The 18,125-nt window shown below is 44.1% G+C and overlaps 2 protein-coding genes across 5 annotated transcripts; one reads left to right on the top strand and one right to left on the bottom strand.

Moving 5' to 3' along the window:
* Positions 1–1,094: 1,094 nt before the first annotated feature.
* On the bottom strand, positions 1,095–4,040 carry LOC129845443 (anoctamin-10-like). The gene is made up of 4 exons (XM_055913381.1): positions 3,712–4,040; positions 2,454–2,613; positions 1,580–1,777; positions 1,095–1,291 (listed from the first exon to the last, which is right to left on the bottom strand). Exons 2-4 carry the CDS (start codon positions 2,590–2,592, stop codon positions 1,110–1,112), a joined length of 519 nt encoding a protein of 172 aa, XP_055769356.1. The 5' UTR covers positions 2,593–2,613; positions 3,712–4,040; the 3' UTR covers positions 1,095–1,109.
* Positions 4,041–7,358: 3,318 nt separating this feature from the next.
* Positions 7,359–17,649, top strand: LOC129845441 (1-acylglycerol-3-phosphate O-acyltransferase ABHD5-like). Of its 4 annotated transcripts, none has more exons than XM_055913374.1 (10): positions 7,368–7,462; positions 9,310–9,408; positions 9,752–9,849; positions 9,941–10,110; positions 10,701–10,903; positions 14,835–14,989; positions 15,145–15,256; positions 15,655–15,841; positions 16,051–16,119; positions 16,311–17,649. In XM_055913374.1, the coding sequence occupies exons 1-10, from the start codon at positions 7,431–7,433 to the stop codon at positions 16,353–16,355; spliced, it is 1,170 nt and encodes a 389-aa protein (XP_055769349.1). In that variant the 5' UTR covers positions 7,368–7,430; the 3' UTR covers positions 16,356–17,649. The 4 variants fall into 4 exon arrangements, with proteins under 4 accessions (XP_055769351.1, XP_055769349.1, XP_055769347.1 ...); XM_055913372.1 differs by lacking the exon at positions 7,368–7,462 and adding an exon at positions 7,587–7,653; XM_055913376.1 differs by lacking the exon at positions 9,310–9,408 and having other exon boundaries at positions 7,359–7,462.
* Positions 17,650–18,125: the final 476 nt, after the last annotated feature.

Genomic DNA, 18,125 nt, shown 5'->3' with positions numbered 1-18,125 from the left:
ATTGCTGACTCTGATGGGGAGACAATGTGAGGATTATGTATGTTATGGTTCAAATATGGTATTGGCTTCAGAGCTGGGTTCAAATAGTATTGGTTTTAATTTGTGCTGAACTTGACTCAGCCATGCATAAGATCTATACACCTGACATCAGCATGATGCAACAGGAACAGGGATTCGTTGGGCCAGGTGATGTGTTTACACTTCTCAATTGTCCAGTATTGGTGATCGCATCCCCACTGGAGCTGCTTCTTGTCTTTAGCTGATAGGAGTGGAACCCAGTGTGGTTGTCTGCTGCAATAGCCTATCCGTGACAAGGACCGACGAGTTGTGTGTTCCGAGATGACGTTCTGTGCCGTTATTTGCCTGTTTGTGGCCCGCCTGTTAGCTTGTATGATTCTTGCTATTCTCCTTCAACCTCTCGTCAACAGGCCGTTTTTGCCCACATGACTGACGCTGACTGGATGTTTTTTGTTTGTCGCTACATTCTCGGTAAACCCTTGACACTGTCATGCATGAAAATATACTGGAACCGGCGCGCCTGGCACCGACGATCATACCACGCTCAGTCGCTTTGTCCATTCTAACGTTCAATCGATCAGTAACTGAAAGCCTCAATGCCTGTCTGCCTGCTTTACATAGCAAGCCACGGCCACGTGACTCACTGTCTGTAGGAACGCACTATTTTGGTGAACTGAGTGGTGTACCTAACAAACTGCCCACAGTGTTAATGGCTCTGAGCTTCTCTAGCACAATGGAACCAATGGAATAGTCCCAAAAGTGCAAACCCTGCCCATCTGGCAATCCAATCCAGGCAGCAGGCTCAGAGTATTTGAAAGAAAATGTATACTATTTGAACACAGGTTTGATGACTGTGCACACAGTGTTTCAGTGTGGCTGAGGTCATTTTTAAAAATGTTTATTTATTTTACCTTTATATAACTAGGCAAGTCAGTTAAGAACAAATTATTATTTTCAATGATGGCCTAGGAACACTGCCTTGTGTTCCAGGAACACTGCCTTGTTCAGGAGCAGAACGACAGATACCTTGTGAGCTTGGTGATTCGAACTTGCAACCTTTCGGTTACTAACCCAACACTCTAACCACTAGGCTACCCTGCCGCCCCATTGGCGGTCATCGGGTCAGTGCTGTACTTACTGACTGACTTCCCTGGATACAGTTTCATTTTAGGATATCCAGGCACGTGGGCCTCATCCTTGGCCCTCAGGTTGTCCAGTTCATGTTTTATGATGTATTGACACTCTGCCATGCTCAGAAAACCGTCCCCATCACCTGTAGTATAGAGACACAGACAATTAACACAGTTACAGTCACTTTACAACACAATAACATGCTCTTACACTAGTGTAGTAATGATGTTAACTTAAACACGTATTTACATATCAATCTAGTTATTGCATTGTAATTGTATAGTAATATAGTTGTAATAATATAATACAGAACATTTAAAATACTATTCATCATCTATAGTACATTCAGTTTACTATGTATGCATCACTAATGGCGCCCTATGAGATAAGGAATAGGGCGCCATTTGTGACGTACTGTACCCTAGATTACCTTGGAACTCTTTGAAGTTGTGCTTGTTGGCATACGTGAAGCCTCTCATGGAGCCGTCATTGAACTCCTTGAAGAGGCCCACGTCCTCAGCTCCGCACAGGAGCCTTTGCCAGGAGGCCCCCACCACATACACATTGGGGTTGTCCTTCTCCGTGCCCTGGGCCCCTGGAGTCAGCTGCTCCACCAGCAGCTCAGCCCCTAACACAGCAGAGGAATCAGGACAGGTATGAATGCGTCAACAGACTAGGTGTTAGTCCCAAATTACATCCTATTCCCTTTATAGTGCACTACTTTTGACCAGGGCGCATAGGGCTCTGGTCAAAAGTAGTGCACCATGTAGGGAATAGGGTGCCAATTTGGGACGTAACCTAGGACAACCATATTGTATCAACAGAGCCAGACTGACTGGTTAATAGATACAGTAACTAAAAGGGACTTTCACACTATTGTACCAAACCATGCTCTTTTCAGTGAGTATTTCACGATATAAGTGATAAGGTCAGCCTGCTTTGTTTTCACATAGCTTATTGCAGGTGGCATCAGGGCCTATATTCATAAAGCATCTCACAGTAGGAGTGCTGATCTAGGGTCAGTTTTGCTATTTAGATCATAATAATATTTTATAAACAGATCCTAGATCAGCACTCCTACTCTGAGACTCTTTGTGGAAAAGGGCCCAGATATGTTATCGGATCAGTTTCACTCACTTTCAGAGAGCACGATAGAGTGAAAGCCAAATGTTTAACATTTGTATACAAGAGAGGAAGCAGAGGCACATTGAAAAGCGATGGAGAGAAGACTGTTTCAAATGTTGGGAAGCTTCAAATCTCTGTTCCCAATATACAGTAGGTAAGCTAAGCTCAATGTACTGTACCTCCATCTTGCTGCTTGTCTCTGACCCTGTTTAGTAACCATGCGATGGCTTCCTCTTTGGTTTCCGAAACCAACTCGATGACCACCAGAGGGGCAAATTTTGAGCCATCACTGTCATAAACTGACAAGCTTTTTTGCATTTTCCCCTCTCCCTGTGAAGCCTGGAGAGAGACAAGATAGGAAACAAATGAATTAAACATGACTGCCTACAAGGACCAAAATGACAATGCCAGAATATCATCCTTCAGTTTTGAACACCCAAGTATCGGTGTACAGTAACAGTATGTTTTACATAGCCTAAATACATAAACAACATTGGCTATTTAAATCTATAAAATATCAGTTGATGCACATTCAAATGTTGCTCTAGGTAACCAAATTGCGTATTGCTCCTTGTGCAAATGTGAGTTGCAGCACCTTCACCTGGCCTAAAATAATCTTATATTACCTAACAAGGTGTGGTATGTTCAGGGGTGCAGCCTTGAGGCGTTTTACTAGTCTGAGTACCAGTCTCTTTAGCAAACATGCCACTCCTTTGTCATTACCAAAGAGGCTGGCCTTTCAGCAATCTCAACGTTCAATAGAGAAATAGTAATGGCGTCTTTTTGTAGGCACTAACTCCGCCATAGTTCGTTGGACAAAGCTTATGGGAAAATGAATGAAGTTTTGTAGGTTTTTTGGTCTGATTCAGACGGGTTGGGTTAAATGCGTTAGACACATTTCAGTTGACTGGATTCAGTTGCACAACTAACTAGGTATCCCCCTTTACCTTTCCCAGACTAGCGTTTTACAATCTGAAGTCGTTAACTTCTGAAGTTTCCTTCATATTCTAAAACGCATTCTCTTTTAGTCATTATTATGGCTTGGGTTCAGCCCAACTGATTGATGTCATTCGACTGTTTACTTTAGACGTTGAATCACAACGGCTTAAAAACAGATTTCCCATGTATTAAAGAGGTTCAAATTTAATTTGCTCCAAAATCTGATTCTGAATATCAGCTAAAGCTGGCTACTGACAGTGACAGCTGAGTGTGTTGTGTGAGAGAGGGCGGGGCTTGAACCGCACGTTCGTTGCAGTATCGATGGGTGGCTATAAACACTGTTACAGGGTATACTCATGATTGCTTTACTCTGAAGAAATGTGTTGAGCTTTGACGTAACATTGTCACGTACAACTGGGGAACATTTGACGCAAATCGGAAAAGTAGATACCGGTAGGCCTTTTACATCAACAAATCTCTATAAACAAGGCTACTCACCACGTCCTTCGTTCGCTGGCGCAACAAGGTCCACTTTTAAAGGTTGCCCGCGAAGCCAAATCGACAATAAAAACCTATTGCGAATCTTCTATTGTCTTGAGAAATCCGAAGAGTTGCTTGACTTCTGCCTCTCCACGTCACTGGCACTGACAGGCAAGCGCCGCTGTAGACTTCAGCCCGCAGTTATCACACCCACCAACGTGCTATGCTGTGTGTGTAGGCCTGCATAGCATAGAGATAGTTAGAGGACGCAACATTGTATCTGTCTTACTATGGCGTCTGAGAGCATGGGCAGTGTAGTCACTTTTGTTCTTCTGCTACTTCTATGAGATAGTAAACAAACTGAAAGTGTGCATACTGCCACCTGGAGTGTGTTGTTTGAAAAGGTACAAAGCCAAGGTTGGTGATTGAATGCCACCTGCCGTTATGGAATGTTTGCTCACACGTATAATTCATTGGCTGATCCCTCCTGATGACCTGGATGGAATTATGTGTTCATTCCTTAACCCATAAGAAGTCCCACCCCAATGACTACTTCAAAATAGTGAAAGTCTTCAAAAGGTGCTGCCCATGCTTAGACAGTCTTTTGGGCACTAGAGTCCTGTATCTATCTCTATGGAACATAGGTAACTAAATCACACAATAACACTTTCTATGGGGCTTTCTCATTTGAATAGGATTCTAACACGTTTTTCTATTAGGACAGGCATACGGCATGTCTTATTATGGAAAAAAATAGAGTAGTTATAATGTTGACAATTGTTTTTGAACCTTTATTTAACTAGGCAAGTCAGTTAAGAACAAATTCTTATTTACAATGACGGCCTACCCCGGCCGGACAATAATGGACCAATTCTGTGCCGCCCTATGGGACTCCCAATCGCGGCCGGTTGTGAGACAGCCTGGAAACGAACCAGGGTCTGTAGTGACGCCTCTAGCACTGAGATGCAGTGCCTTAGAACGCTGTGCCACTCAGGAGCCCATTATAGCCAATGAGAGGGCAGATACGCGTGTGAACAACAGGCCATAGAGATGGAGGACTCATCTTTGTATCTGTGCCATTATAACGTCTGTGACAGTTTGGGCAGTCCCATTAAAGCTATCTCCATTTTAAAGTAGTCCATTTTTTTCTTCATTGGCTGATTGCTACCAAATCATAGGAATCCCCATCCAGTTGAATACTTATAAATGGTGGAAGCCCTCAATGGCAATGTCCATGCCAAATTGGGTAATATCCATGATGAGTCCTCTATCAATTCAATTCAAATGGCTTTATTGGCATGGGAAACATATGTTTACATTGCCAAAGCAAGTAAAATAGATAATAAACAAAAGTGACATAAACAATCAGAAATTAACAGTAAACATTACACTGACAACATATTATGGCTATATACACTTTTCTAATGATGTGCAAATAGTTAAAGTACAAAAGGGAAAATAAATAAACATAAATATTGGTTGTATTTACAATGGTTGTTTGTTCTTCACTGGTTGCCCTTTTCTTATGGCAACAGGTCACATCTTGCTGCTGTGATGGCACACTGTGGTATTTCACCTAATAGATATGGGAGTTTATCAAAATTTGATTTGTTTTTAAATTATTTGTGGGTCTGTGTAATCTGAGGGAAATATGTTTATCTAACATGATCATATATTTGGCAGGAGGTTAGGAAGTGCAGCTCAATTTCCACCTCATTTAATGGGCAGTGTGCACATAGCCTATCTTCTCTTGTGAGCCAGGTCTGCTTTTGGCAGCCTTTCTCAATAGCAAGGCTATGCTCACTGAGTCTGTACATAGTCAAAGCTTTCCTTCATTTTGGGTCAGTCATGGTAGCCAGGTATTCTGCCACTGTGTACTCTCTGTTTAGGGCCAAATAGCATTCCAGTTTGCTCTCTTTTTTAGTGAATTCTTTCCAATGTGTCAAGAAATTATCTTTTTGTTTTCTCAAGATTTGGTTAGGTCTTATTGTGGTTTGGGAATCACTTCCTTTTAGGTTGTAGAATTTAACAGATGTTTTCTGGATTTTGATAATATCATCCTAATTTTGCTCTGCATGCATTATTTGGTGTTTTACGTTGTACACAGAGGATGTTTTTTCAGAATTCTGCATGCAGAGTCTCAATTTAGTTTTCCCCCATTTTGTGAATTCTTGGTTGATGAGCACACCCCAGACCTCAACCATAAATTCCAATTGGTTCTATAACTGATTCAAGTATTTTTTAGCCAGATCCTAATTGGAAGGTCAAATTGTATGTTCCTTTTGATGGCGTAGAAGGCCCTTCTTGCCTTGTCTCTCAGATCGTTCAGAGCTTTTCAGAAGTTACCTTTGGTGCTAAAGTTTAGGCCGAGGTAGGTATAGTTTTGTGTGCTCTAGGGCAATGATGTCTAGATGGAATTTGTATTCATGGTCCTGGAAACAGGACCTTTTATAGAACCATTATTTTGTGTCTTACTGAGATTCACTGTCAGGGCCCAGGTCTGACAGAATCTGCAGAGAATATTTAGGTGTTGCTGTATGCCCTCCTTGGCTGGGGACATAAGCTCTGACAACAGGCACAACTAAGATATAAAGTCATTTTTGCCGAAATGCCACGTGCGTCCACTTATATATTCATAACACCTAAGATTTACGAAACGTCTATTAAATCAAATAAGCGTCAAATAGAAAATGAGAAATTACCATTTTTGTTTACCAAATTCGACACTCATTGACCCCATACAAAAATTATTTACTTAGTTGGTTTATTTTCGTGGCTAGATTTTGGGACGATTAAAACTTCTCACTTCCTCTGAGCGAACGAGACGTGGAGGGACCTACCTACATAAACTCCCAAATTTTGATCAACTTGTCCAATAAAGTCTCATTTTCGTTGCACAACGTTTTCCGTTTGAAGTAAACGGTTTCAGTAATACACCCCTGAAGAAGAACGTGACTTTTTACTGACGCTGTGGGACGTGATATTGCGGAAGATACACACCTCTCTGCCACAAATGAACTCTGGTATGGTCAAATAAAATTATTTACACAAAAATTGGTTGTCGTATTTGATAGGCTCTTATCAGAGACAATGCTATGGATTCTGTGTTTTATATGACAACCTCAATAGTAATAATAACCTAGCCAAACCAAACTAACAAGAACCAATACTTGTATCCTGGGAGCAAGACCATAATCAAAATAACCCTCACTTGATTGTCTGGTGAGATTTAGTCTAACCACTAGGCAGGTAACCACTAGAGCGTTGGACCAGTAACCGAAAGGTTGCTGGGTCGTATCCCCGAGCTGACAAGGTAAATCTCTGTCGTTCTGCCCCTGAACAAGGCAGTTAACCCACTGTTCCCCGGTAGGCAGTCATTGTAAATAAGAGTTTGTTCTTTACTGACTTTCCTAGTTAAATTGTAAGTCGCTCTGGATAAGAGCGTCTGCTAAATGACTTAAATGTAAATGTAAATAAAGGTAATTAAAAAAAAAAAATGGTCCCACCTGATATCACCTCCTGCCTGCCTTCCATATTTGAGGACATGTGTTTTGATTGTTAGAGCGGTCACTTGACTATCTTATCAATACAATAGACACTCTTTGGGTTGCTTCCGTTTAGATCCTTAAGTATGGTAAAAGGTTTCCATTTCAAAAGTTTTGCAACGGAAACTGCCTAATGAATACACGCCAGGTGATGTCATGTTTTGTGGATCATGTGATTTATCTGTGTGAAGAATGGCTGACCAAACGGTGACTACTGAGAGAGGGTGAGTGTGTTTTTTTTAATAAACAAACTTAAAACCACTCTTTAAATATAACAATATTGATAAAAGCGACCCACAAAAAGTTAATCATGATACAATATGTTTCTCTTGTTTGTCTTGTTATTAGCTAGTCCTAGCATGTTGATTGTTCTTGTTTTGTCGTCAAGCACCTGTAGACTGAAGTTCATTTTCAGGTGATTTAACACACATTTCATGACTTGACATGTGTCAGTCGCCTTGTTTATAGTTTATGCCGGGTTCAGGTGCAAGTCGGAGCTAGGAAACTCGGACATTTCGACTTGCTAATTAGTTGAACGCGGCAGGTGATTGACAACAACAAGTTAGAAAGTCGGACATTTCGGAGGTTCCTAGTTCCGACTAGCACGTGAAAGCGGCATTGTTCCGCGTCAAAAAGTCATGAAACCGACGGAGCGGTTTAAAGCTTGAAATGAACAGCTGTTGCGAACAATATGGGTGTCAGTTCTGACGGTATGGAGCGGGAGGATGACGGGAATGGTCGGTAGTGGAAAGACATAGGAAGAAGAGAGATAATGATACAGAAAGCAGTGAAGCGTTTAGTGAAGAAAGCATAAAGAGGGCCAAGGCATGAAACAAGAGTAGTGATGTGTTGGAGTGGAAAGCGGTGATAGTGTTTGACGAGACCACAGGGTGTAAGTGAGGCCCTATCTGACTAACTAATGCCGTAAGTGAAGTGAAATTAGCTCGGTTCATTGGAAATGGTAGATTGTTAATATAGTGTGGTAGCCAGGCTCAGCAAGAGACTATTCTGAAAATGGGAAGAAGATTAAAAACCATGTCCCTGGTGCTTATGCTAGATTGGAGTCATCACTGTGGTCCCAATATCTATGTCCATAGATGATGTTAAAGAAAATGTGAAGGGAGGCAGAGTGATAGAGGCCAAAAGGTTGATCAGCAGGAAAGAGGGGCAAAGAAGTGAAAGCTTATCAGTGGTGCTGAGGTTTGAGAGTCTTGCTGAGAAAAGTACAGATTGGATTCCTTAGTTTCAATGGTAGAGAATTTGTCCCATATGCACTACAATTTTTTAAATGCCAAAGAATGTAGCTGCTCAGTGTAAAGGAAAGAAAAGATGTGAGGAGGGACACATGGTTACGGTGAATGTGGAAGCAATGTGAAGGGTAAGTGCTGTAATTGTAGGGGAGAACACAGTGTAGCATTTGGTGGATACCAAGTACAGAGAGAGGCTCGGAGATATAGGATCTGTCGGGATGAATCGTATGCAGAAGCCGTGAAACCGATTGGGAGAACTACAGAGCGGACTGATGGAGCTTACATGGATGTACTTGTAGTAAGTGGACCTACTGTCGTGGCTGGTGCTTCTGATGGTTTGGAGGCCTGTAAAGAAATCTTGTGCTCTGGAGGCCTGTAAAGAAATCTTGTGCTCATTCGTGTGTGGTGTCAAAGGACACTTTGATAATGAATAAAGTGGACTTCATAGCTTTTATTGGTAAGGTTATTAATGCGATTGTAATTCAGCTACTGTGGAAATGCCATATTGACAATCTCCAAAATGCCTAAAATAAAATGTTTTAGGAAGGCTTGAAAGCTTTGTTCAAGGGTTTTTGTAAGCCTTTAGGCCAGTACACTACATCCTTCTCCACTACTGCAACCCACTTTCAAGAACCAATTATCCAATACCTTACCGTTCTTATCTGTTTTTTATTTTGGATGTAACTAAGTCCAATGCAGGGAATCCCATCCCCAACACTAACTGCATTTTCCCATTCAATTAACACAAGCACATATGATTAATAAGGCTATTGCATGTAGTCCCTGCCATATAACATCCCTTTTTCCACTCTGTTTTTTAGTTTGTTTTTTGGCTGCAGACTGGCTCAGCGAATACTGATGTTTCTTGGTATTCATAGTCTTTTCTACAATTTGTTGAGTTTCCTGGACAGAACGTTGAGGTAACCTACCTACCGGTGTGATTGTCAGACTAACTCTACCTCCCCGGCTGCACCCCACTCATATGCTGCTAGTGCAGCTCTAACTCCCTGCTGCATGCAGTGCTTGAGGCAGGAAGTAACATCCCTGGCAGTTCAATCAGTTAACAAACCCTGCATGTCATTTTCTTTTCACCTATCCCGAAGCATGTTAACAGTTTTTTTTTTTTTACATTTAATGTCTTGTCTCCTTTTTGCTGTGAAATATTACAACAGTCAGCAACATGACTCCTGACTACCAATGTAATCCCAGACCGTATAGGCTATAGCCTAGGCTGGTTGATGAGTTGTGTCTGTGTCTATGCAGGTCCTGGACTTCCACAGCGTGGATCACCAGCTGGCTGCCCTCCTGGTGCCCCACTTCCCAGAACCAGCTTAAGACTGCAGAGGAGAAGATGCTGCAATGTAATGAATTCCTCTCTCCTTTACCATCAAACTGTATTTTCAGCCATGGCCAATTTGTGGATTATTATGTGTGGATCCGTCTCATCCCCAGGCATCACAGGCAAGGTGTCCCAGCAGTATGTCCCAATCTCGGATGGTAACATGCTGTGGACCCTCACATTGAATGGAAACATGAAGAACCAGACTCCCCTGGTGCTGCTGCATGGCTTCGGTGGAGGGGTGGGCCTGTGGGCCCTCAACCTAGACGCCCTGGCCCAACAGGTTAGTCTCTGAAGCACATGTATGTCTCATGTAGCGTTGGAAAGCCTGAGGAAGTTCTCCTCTGAGAGACAATGTAAAGGGGTGTAGTATGACAGAGTCTAGATAGAAACTAGGTCACATTGCCACATATCAAACCACTGAAGTATTTTGCATGGTTGGGGCTGTGAACAGGTTGTTAGAATCATATTTCTGATGTTTATGCAAGGATGAATAAGGTACGTAACTAACGGTGCATAGGCTACCGAAAGGTAGTCCGACAAGGTAGGAAAAGAGACACGAAAAACAAGGAAATGCCTCTTCGGTGGGGAAACTTCATTTTTGCTCACAGCCAATCAAATGCAAAATCCAATACTGAATTTCTCCAGACTTCCAAAAGAGATTTGGAAGAATGGGCACAAGAAACTACCAATAGGTCAACTGGTCAACTACACCTGCTATATATAACTAGCTCTAATTGTTGTCTGACTGCTATATATTTTGTGTATGCTTTCTTTTTAACACTGTGACTTCTATTTTTAGTACGTTTTATCATGTTGTGTAGTGCCTTTATAAATAAAATGAATTTTCATTATTATTATTGTTAATAATAGAGGCCCGTCTATGCCTTTGACCTGCTGGGCTTCGGCCAGAGCAGCAGGCCCTACTTCAGCTCCGACGCCAAGGAGGCTGAGGCCCAGTTTGTGGACTCCATCGAGCAGTGGAGGGCTAAAGTCTGCCTGGAAGCCATGGTCATGCTGGGACATAACTTTGGAGGTTATTTGGCAGCTGCTTATTCGCTCAAGTATCCCACCAGGCAAGTACCATCTGACACCACCCAACACTTTCCTCAGTTCAGAACCATAGACAGGTTTCAATATGAATGGTTGCTTTATTCCTTAGTTTTTAGCCACCTCCTTGGTTAAAGATACAATACTACATGTATTCAGCCAGTCCTTGGTTCACCCTCCTATGCTTGACTAATACTGTACACCCCAGACCTCACAGGATGTTGGTATGCAGGTGCTAACCTCTGATAACAACCTCTGATGTCCTTAAAAAGAGTCCCCTCTGTGCTGTATCTCAGCTGAATCATCTTCTCTCATTGTGTTGCTAAGATTTCAGCAGGAACCTAACTCATTATGGCTGTTTGATAAATTTCTCCAAAACCTCATCACACTCAGATCAGAACACCTTAAACAGCCAGCCAGCCACATCCTGTCCTTCTAGTATTAAAGCAGCCAGCCACATCCTGTCCTTCTAGTATTAAAGCAGCCAGCCACATCCTGTCCTTCTAGTATTCAAGCAGCCAGCCACATCCTGTCCTTCTAGTATTCAAGCAGCCAGCCAGCCACATCCTGTCCTTCTAGTATTCAAGCAGCCAGCCACATCCTGTCCTTCTAGTATTCAAGCAGCCAGCCACATCCTGTCCTTCTAGTATTCAAGCAGCCAGCCACATCCTGTCCTTCTAGTATTCAAGCAGCCAGCCAGCCACATCCTGTCCTTCTAGTATTCAAGCAGCCAGCCAGCCACATCCTGTCCTTCTAGTATTCAAGCAGCCAGCCAGCCACATCCTGTCCTTCTAGTATTCAAGCAGCCAGCCACATCCTGTCCTTCTCTAGTATTAAAGCAGCTAGCCAGCCAGCCACATCCTGTCCTTCTAGTATTCAAGCAGCCAGCCAGCCAGCCACATCCTGTCCTTCTAGTATTCAAGCAGCCAGCCAGCCACATCCTGTCCTTCTAGTATTCAAGCAGCCAGCCACATCCTGTCCTTCTAGTATTAAAGCAGCCAGCCAGCCACATCCTGTCCTTCTAGTATTAAAGCAGCTAGCCAGCCAGCCACATCCTGTCCTTCTAGTATTAAAGCAGCTAGCCAGCCAGCCACATCCTGTCCTTCTAGTATTCAAGCAGCCAGCCACATCCTGTCCTTCTAGTATTCAAGCAGCCAGCCAGCCACATCCTGTCCTTCTAGTATTCAAGCAGCCAGCCAGCCACATCCTGTCCTTCTAGTATTCAAGCAGCCAGCCAGCTACATCCTGTCCTTCTAGTATTCAAGCAGCCAGCCAGCTACATCCTGTCCTTCTAGTATTCAAGCAGCCAGCCAGCTACATCCTGTCCTTCTAGTATTCAAGCAGCCAGCCACATCCTGTCCTTCTAGTATTCAAGCAGCCAGCCACATCCTGTCCTTCTAGTATTCAAGCAGCCAGCCACATCCTGTCCTTCTAGTATTCAAGCAGCCAGCCACATCCTTGTCCTTCTAGTATTCAAGCAGCTAGCCACATCCTGTCCTTCTAGTATTCAAGCAGCCAGCCACATCCTTGTCCTTCTCTAGTATTCAAGCAGCCAGCCACATCCTGTCCTTCTCTAGTATTCAAGCAGCCAGCCAGCCACATCCTGAGTTTCCTAATTGGCTCTGAATTATGAACAAAATGCTCTTAATCTGACTGGGGCACTTTGGCTATGTTTAGACAGGCAGCCCAATTCTGTTATTATTTTCCACTAATTGGTCTTTTGACCACTGATCTTTCTTTTCACATCAGAATTTTTTCAGAGCTGATCTGATTGGTCAAAAGACCAATTAGGGAAAGAAATATCAGAATTGGTCTGCCTGTCTAAATGTCGCCTTTATTTCCCCTGTTCAGTTCACTGATGGACAGACCACTTAATAAACTCTGCCCTAGTGGTTTAGATTATTTCCTTTCCAGATCTTTCAATACAACCTCAACTTATTTTGTTCACAACCATAGAGGCGTTTCAGTTATTTCAGTTTGGTGGTGATGGAGTATGGTATTTCCTCTTCACTGTCCTGTAGGGTGCAACACATGGGGCTGACCTTTCCTCTTCACTGTCCTGTAGGGTGCAACACATGGGGCTGACCTTTCCTCTTCACTGTCCTGTAGGGTGCAACACATGGGGCTGACCTTTCCTCTTCACTGTCCTGTAGGGTGCAACACGTGGGGCTGACCTTTCCTCTTCACTGTCCTGTAGGGTGCAACACGTGGGGCTGACCTTTCCTCTTCACTGTCCTGTAGGGTGCAACACGTGGGGCTGACCTTTCCTCTTCACTGTCCTGTAGGGTGCAACACGTGGGGCTGACCTTTCCTCTTCACTGTCCTGTAGGGTGCAACACGTGGGGCTGACCTTTCCTCTTCACTGTCCTGTAGGGTGCAACACGTGGGGCTGACCTTTCCTCTTCACTGTCCTGTAGGGTGCAACACGTGGGGCTGACCTTTCCTCTTCACTGTCCTGTAGGGTGCAACACGTGGGGCTGACCTTTCCTCTTCACTGTCCTGTAGGGTGCAACACGTGGGGCTGACCTTTCCTCTTCACTGTCCTGTAGGGTGCAACACGTGGGGCTGACCTTTCCTCTTCACTGTCCTGTAGGGTGCAACACGTGGGGCTGACCTTTCCTCTTCACTGTCCTGTAGGGTGCAACACGTGGGGCTGACCTTTCCTCTTCACTGTCCTGTAGGGTGCAACACGTGGGGCTGACCTTTCCTCTTCACTGTCCTGTAGGGTGCAACACGTGGGGCTGACCTTTCCTCTTCACTGTCCTGTAGGGTGCAACACGTGGGGCTGACCTTTTCTCTTCACTGTCCTGTAGGGTGCAACACGTGGGGCTGACCTTTCCTCTTCACTGTCCTGTAGGGTGCAACACGTGGGGCTGACCTTTCCTCTTCACTGTCCTGTAGGGTGCAACACGTGGGGCTGACCTTTCCTCTTCACTGTCCTGTAGGGTGCAACACGTGGGGCTGACCTTTCCTCTTCACTGTCCTGTAGGGTGCAACACGTGGGGCTGACCTTTCCTCTTCACTGTCCTGTAGGGTGCAACACGTGGGGCTGACCTTTCCTCTTCACTGTCCTGTAGGGTGCAACACGTGGGGCTGACCTTTCCTCTTCACTGTCCTGTAGGGTGCAACACGTGGGGCTGACCTTTCCTCTTCACTGTCCTGTAGGGTGCAACACGTGGGGCTGACCTTTCCTCTTCACTGTCCTGTAGGGTGCAACACGTGGGGCTGACCTTTCCTCTTCACTGTCCTGTAGGGTGCAACACGTGGGGCTGACCTTTCCTCTTCACTGTCCTGTAGGGTGCAACACGTGGGGCTGACCTTTCCTCTTCACTGTCCTGTAGGGTGCAACACGTGGGGCTGACCTTTCCTCTTCACTGTCCTGTAGGGTGCAACACGTGGGGCTGACCTTTCCTCTTCACTGTCCTGTAGGGTGCAACACGTGGGGCTGACCTTTCCTCTTCACTGTCCTGTAGGGTGCAACACGTGGGGCTGACCTTTCCTCTTCACTGTCCTGTAGGGTGCAACACGTGGGGCTGACCTTTCCTCTTCACTGTCCTGTAGGGTGCAACACGTGGGGCTGACCTTTCCTCTTCACTGTCCTGTAGGGTGCAACACGTGGGGCTGACCTTTCCTCTTCACTGTCCTGTAGGGTGCAACACGTGGGGCTGACCTTTCCTCTTCACTGTCCTGTAGGGTGCAACACGTGGGGCTGACCTTTCCTCTTCACTGTCCTGTAGGGTGCAACACGTGGGGCTGACCTTTCCTCTTCACTGTCCTGTAGGGTGCAACACGTGGGGCTGACCTTTCCTCTTCACTGTCCTGTAGGGTGCAACACGTGGGGCTGACCTTTCCTCTTCACTGTCCTGTAGGGTGCAACACGTGGGGCTGACCTTTCCTCTTCACTGTCCTGTAGGGTGCAACACGTGGGGCTGACCTTTCCTCTTCACTGTGCTGTAGGGTAAAGCACATGGTGCTGGTTGAGCCGTGGGGTTTACCTGAGCGTCCAGACCCAGAAGACCAGGACAGGCCCATCCCCGTGTGGATCAAAGCCCTGGGAGCCATTGTGAGCCCTTTCAACCCCCTGGCAGGGCTACGTCTGGTGGGGCCACTGGGTAAGACTGGCAGCCTGTCTGACTAGGTGGATGACAGACATAGAAATACTACTGTAAATTACATTTCAATTATATACCTGTCTGACTGGATGACTGCATTATTTATGGGATGGAGTTTTTACCAGCCTTCAAACCCAACTCCTTTGTTTTTCAAGGTCCCACACTTGTTTCAACTCTAAGACCAGACTTCAAGAAGAAATACTTGTCCATGTTCAACGACGACACGGTCACAGAGTATATCTATCACCTGAACGTCCAGACTCCCAGGTTAGTCCTTCTCTCTCTCTATTTAGTTCCTGTTTGAGTTCACTGGCTTTTTATCTCCACTTCCTCTGGGCCTGTATTTACAGTCTGTCTGTCTGAGGTTCAACACAGTTCATGACAATGTTTTCCTCTTCGACCATAATGAAGAAGATGTTATGATTAAGATTAATACGATTACATGGACAGGAAGCACTTAAATTCTGAAATGCTTTTTTATTATAGGCTGTGATTTTCATTTGTCTCAAACCCTTACTTCAGTGAAAATGTTAGTTTTGCTCTGTTGTAGAGGTGAGTTCAAAGTAGCTGCTTATTAACGATTATTCTGAGATCAGATTATCATATACTTTATTGCTGTACTTCTCCCTCTTTAGTAATAATCATGTTTGTTTACTCTGTTGCAGTGGTGAGACAGCCTTCAAGAACATGACCATCCCATACGGGTGGGCCAAGAGGCCTATGCTGCAGAGGATTGGCCTGCTCCATGCTGACATCCCTATTACTGTGATATATGGGTCACGCTCCAGCATCGACGGTAACTCGGGCAACGCTATCAAAGGATTGAGGCCAAACTCTCATGTGGAGATCATAGTACGTTTCAATTCCTATAAGCTGAACACTTAAGATGCTGTCTGTGTGTGGTTGTCTAGTAATGTGTGAGGCAGCTGGCTCAGCTTTTATATTCACATTTATTCAGCAGGTGGCAGGAAAAAAAGTGAATTGAAGTGTTAAATCCTAGATGAATACAATTCTCCAGAATGTGTATCTGATCTCATATTTCTATTCCTCCTCTCTCCCAGGCTATCAGAGGGGCGGGCCACTACGTCTATGCTGACCAGCCAGAGGACTTCAACCACAGAGTGCTTCAGGTGTGTGACGCGCTTGGCTGAGGGGGGGGGGGGGGGGGGCACTAGTTAACCTGCGGAGAGCGACGTGTTATACCCGTCATGCCCATAGCTTGTCCTCTCAGTGAGCATGTGATCCATAAGGATAGAGAGGAGAGGACTGGGCATACAGCTCAATAGGGCTTTTTTTTTTACCTCGATCATCCTCACTTTAGGTCCTCAGTAGTAGACCTACCACCATCAGCACAGCAGCCTGCTAACTAGGGAAGGACCCCGTGTTGAAAAGATGATTCTCCTGGATTGTTTGGTATGACACTTTTGTATTCATTCTACTGAGTGGCTCAGTTTTTACTGCTTGTCAGGATTTTGGTCATTTTGTGATAAGTGTGTGTCAGCTTTTAATCTGCTGTTTTAAGAAATATGATTTTCAGAACGATACAGACTACAATTTCCCCACTTGTGGATTATTCTCATTCTGTCAAAGATCCTTCATGAGATTTTTTAGAAATGTTTCATTTGCGTCATAACAGCTCATGTAGATCTGACCACGGACCATAGAGATTTGATTTAAAAACACATGATTGTGGAACTTTTAGACCTGTGGTTTTGCTGATGGGCTCCTGAGTGGCGCAGCGGTCTAAGGCACGTCATCTCAGTGCTTCATCTCAATTCCAGGCTGTATCACAACCGGCAGTCCCATAGTGCGGCGCACAATTGGCCCTGCGTCGTTAGGGCTTGGCCGGGGTAGGCCGTCATTGCAATTAAGAATTTGCTCTTAACTGACTTGCCTAGTTAAATAAATACCAAATATAAAAAGATTTCCCCATGACAACCGGAGTGCCTTTTTAATGACCTAGTATGTGACCAAGGACTACAGTCATTGCTGCTGCTTTTTGGTCTTGTCTTTTTATGTGTTTTCACTTCAAGATGTTATAATTGTTTTCATTCAGTGTTTTGGCTCTTGTTGTGGTCTAGTGTTAAAATAATCCAAGTATTAATAGCTAGCGTGTGCAGGTGAAGGAAACAGTTTTCAGAAACAAAGCATCAGAATCTAGTAATTGAAGATAACTACTCCATTCTCCTCAGCTGCCATTGTGGGGAAAGAAGGTTCGGCCTCAATAAATCCCATTCATTCATTGCAACAGTATTTGATAGTATTACTAGACACCTATCCAGGGTCTGTGTCTGGAAAAGCACAGTATCTAGGTCTAAGATCAGTTAGCATAGCTATAGCAGCCTGTCCTCTTATTTCATATAGGTGACATCTTCAGCTAATATCTCTGTGTCAAGTTGCAGATTGGGTGGGTTGCTTAGACTTTTACAGCCACTTTACCCAGTGCAACCTTTTTTTATCTAAAGCACAGTTTACTAGATGTGCTGAGCCCAAGGATAAGGTTTGATTAACTCCTGAACATGTGGATGCCTTTGTATTATTGTCCTTTATATCATTGTACATCTCCAATCACAAGCCAATTATCATGGGGAAGAAAAAATGGTGCTTCTCTCTATTCATGTATTGTAAAATACCTGTAAATAATAAAGATGATATTATGATTTTGGTGGCCTTTGTTGTGACACATGTATATGTAGACTTGTGGTGTTGTCAGGATGAACAATATTTCAATTTTAAACACTACAACTCTTATAGGCATTCTGTCTGAAAACCACCTTTACAAAAACAGATTGCAGTAAAAGTGGAGTAACTGCAGTCGATTGTGGTGTTTTGGATGCAGAAATTGCAGAATAAGTGAATTGTACTGCAGTTGAACTGCAGTCAGAGTGCAGTATAACTGCAGTTACACTTCAAAATTACTGCTGTAAAAAAAACTATTTTTGATGCAGTATTTGTTACCGCAGTTATCCTGCATTCTGACCGCAATTTATTTTGTTAAGGCCACACTGGATATATTTCCATCTACCATGCTTGTAGCTCACTCTATTCTGTGGTGTCTGTTTGTGCTGTCTATTGTGTGGTGTCTATTGTGTAGTCTGTGTCCATTCATTGTTGTCACGGTGACTTTATCAAGCAT

Source organism: Salvelinus fontinalis, unplaced genomic scaffold (assembly GCF_029448725.1).
Source record: "Salvelinus fontinalis isolate EN_2023a unplaced genomic scaffold, ASM2944872v1 scaffold_0305, whole genome shotgun sequence".
In the NCBI taxonomy this organism is placed as follows: domain Eukaryota; kingdom Metazoa; phylum Chordata; class Actinopteri; order Salmoniformes; family Salmonidae; genus Salvelinus; species Salvelinus fontinalis.
The sequence above is the reverse complement of the archived record's forward strand: the minus strand, read 5'-3'. Positions and strand labels throughout refer to the sequence as shown.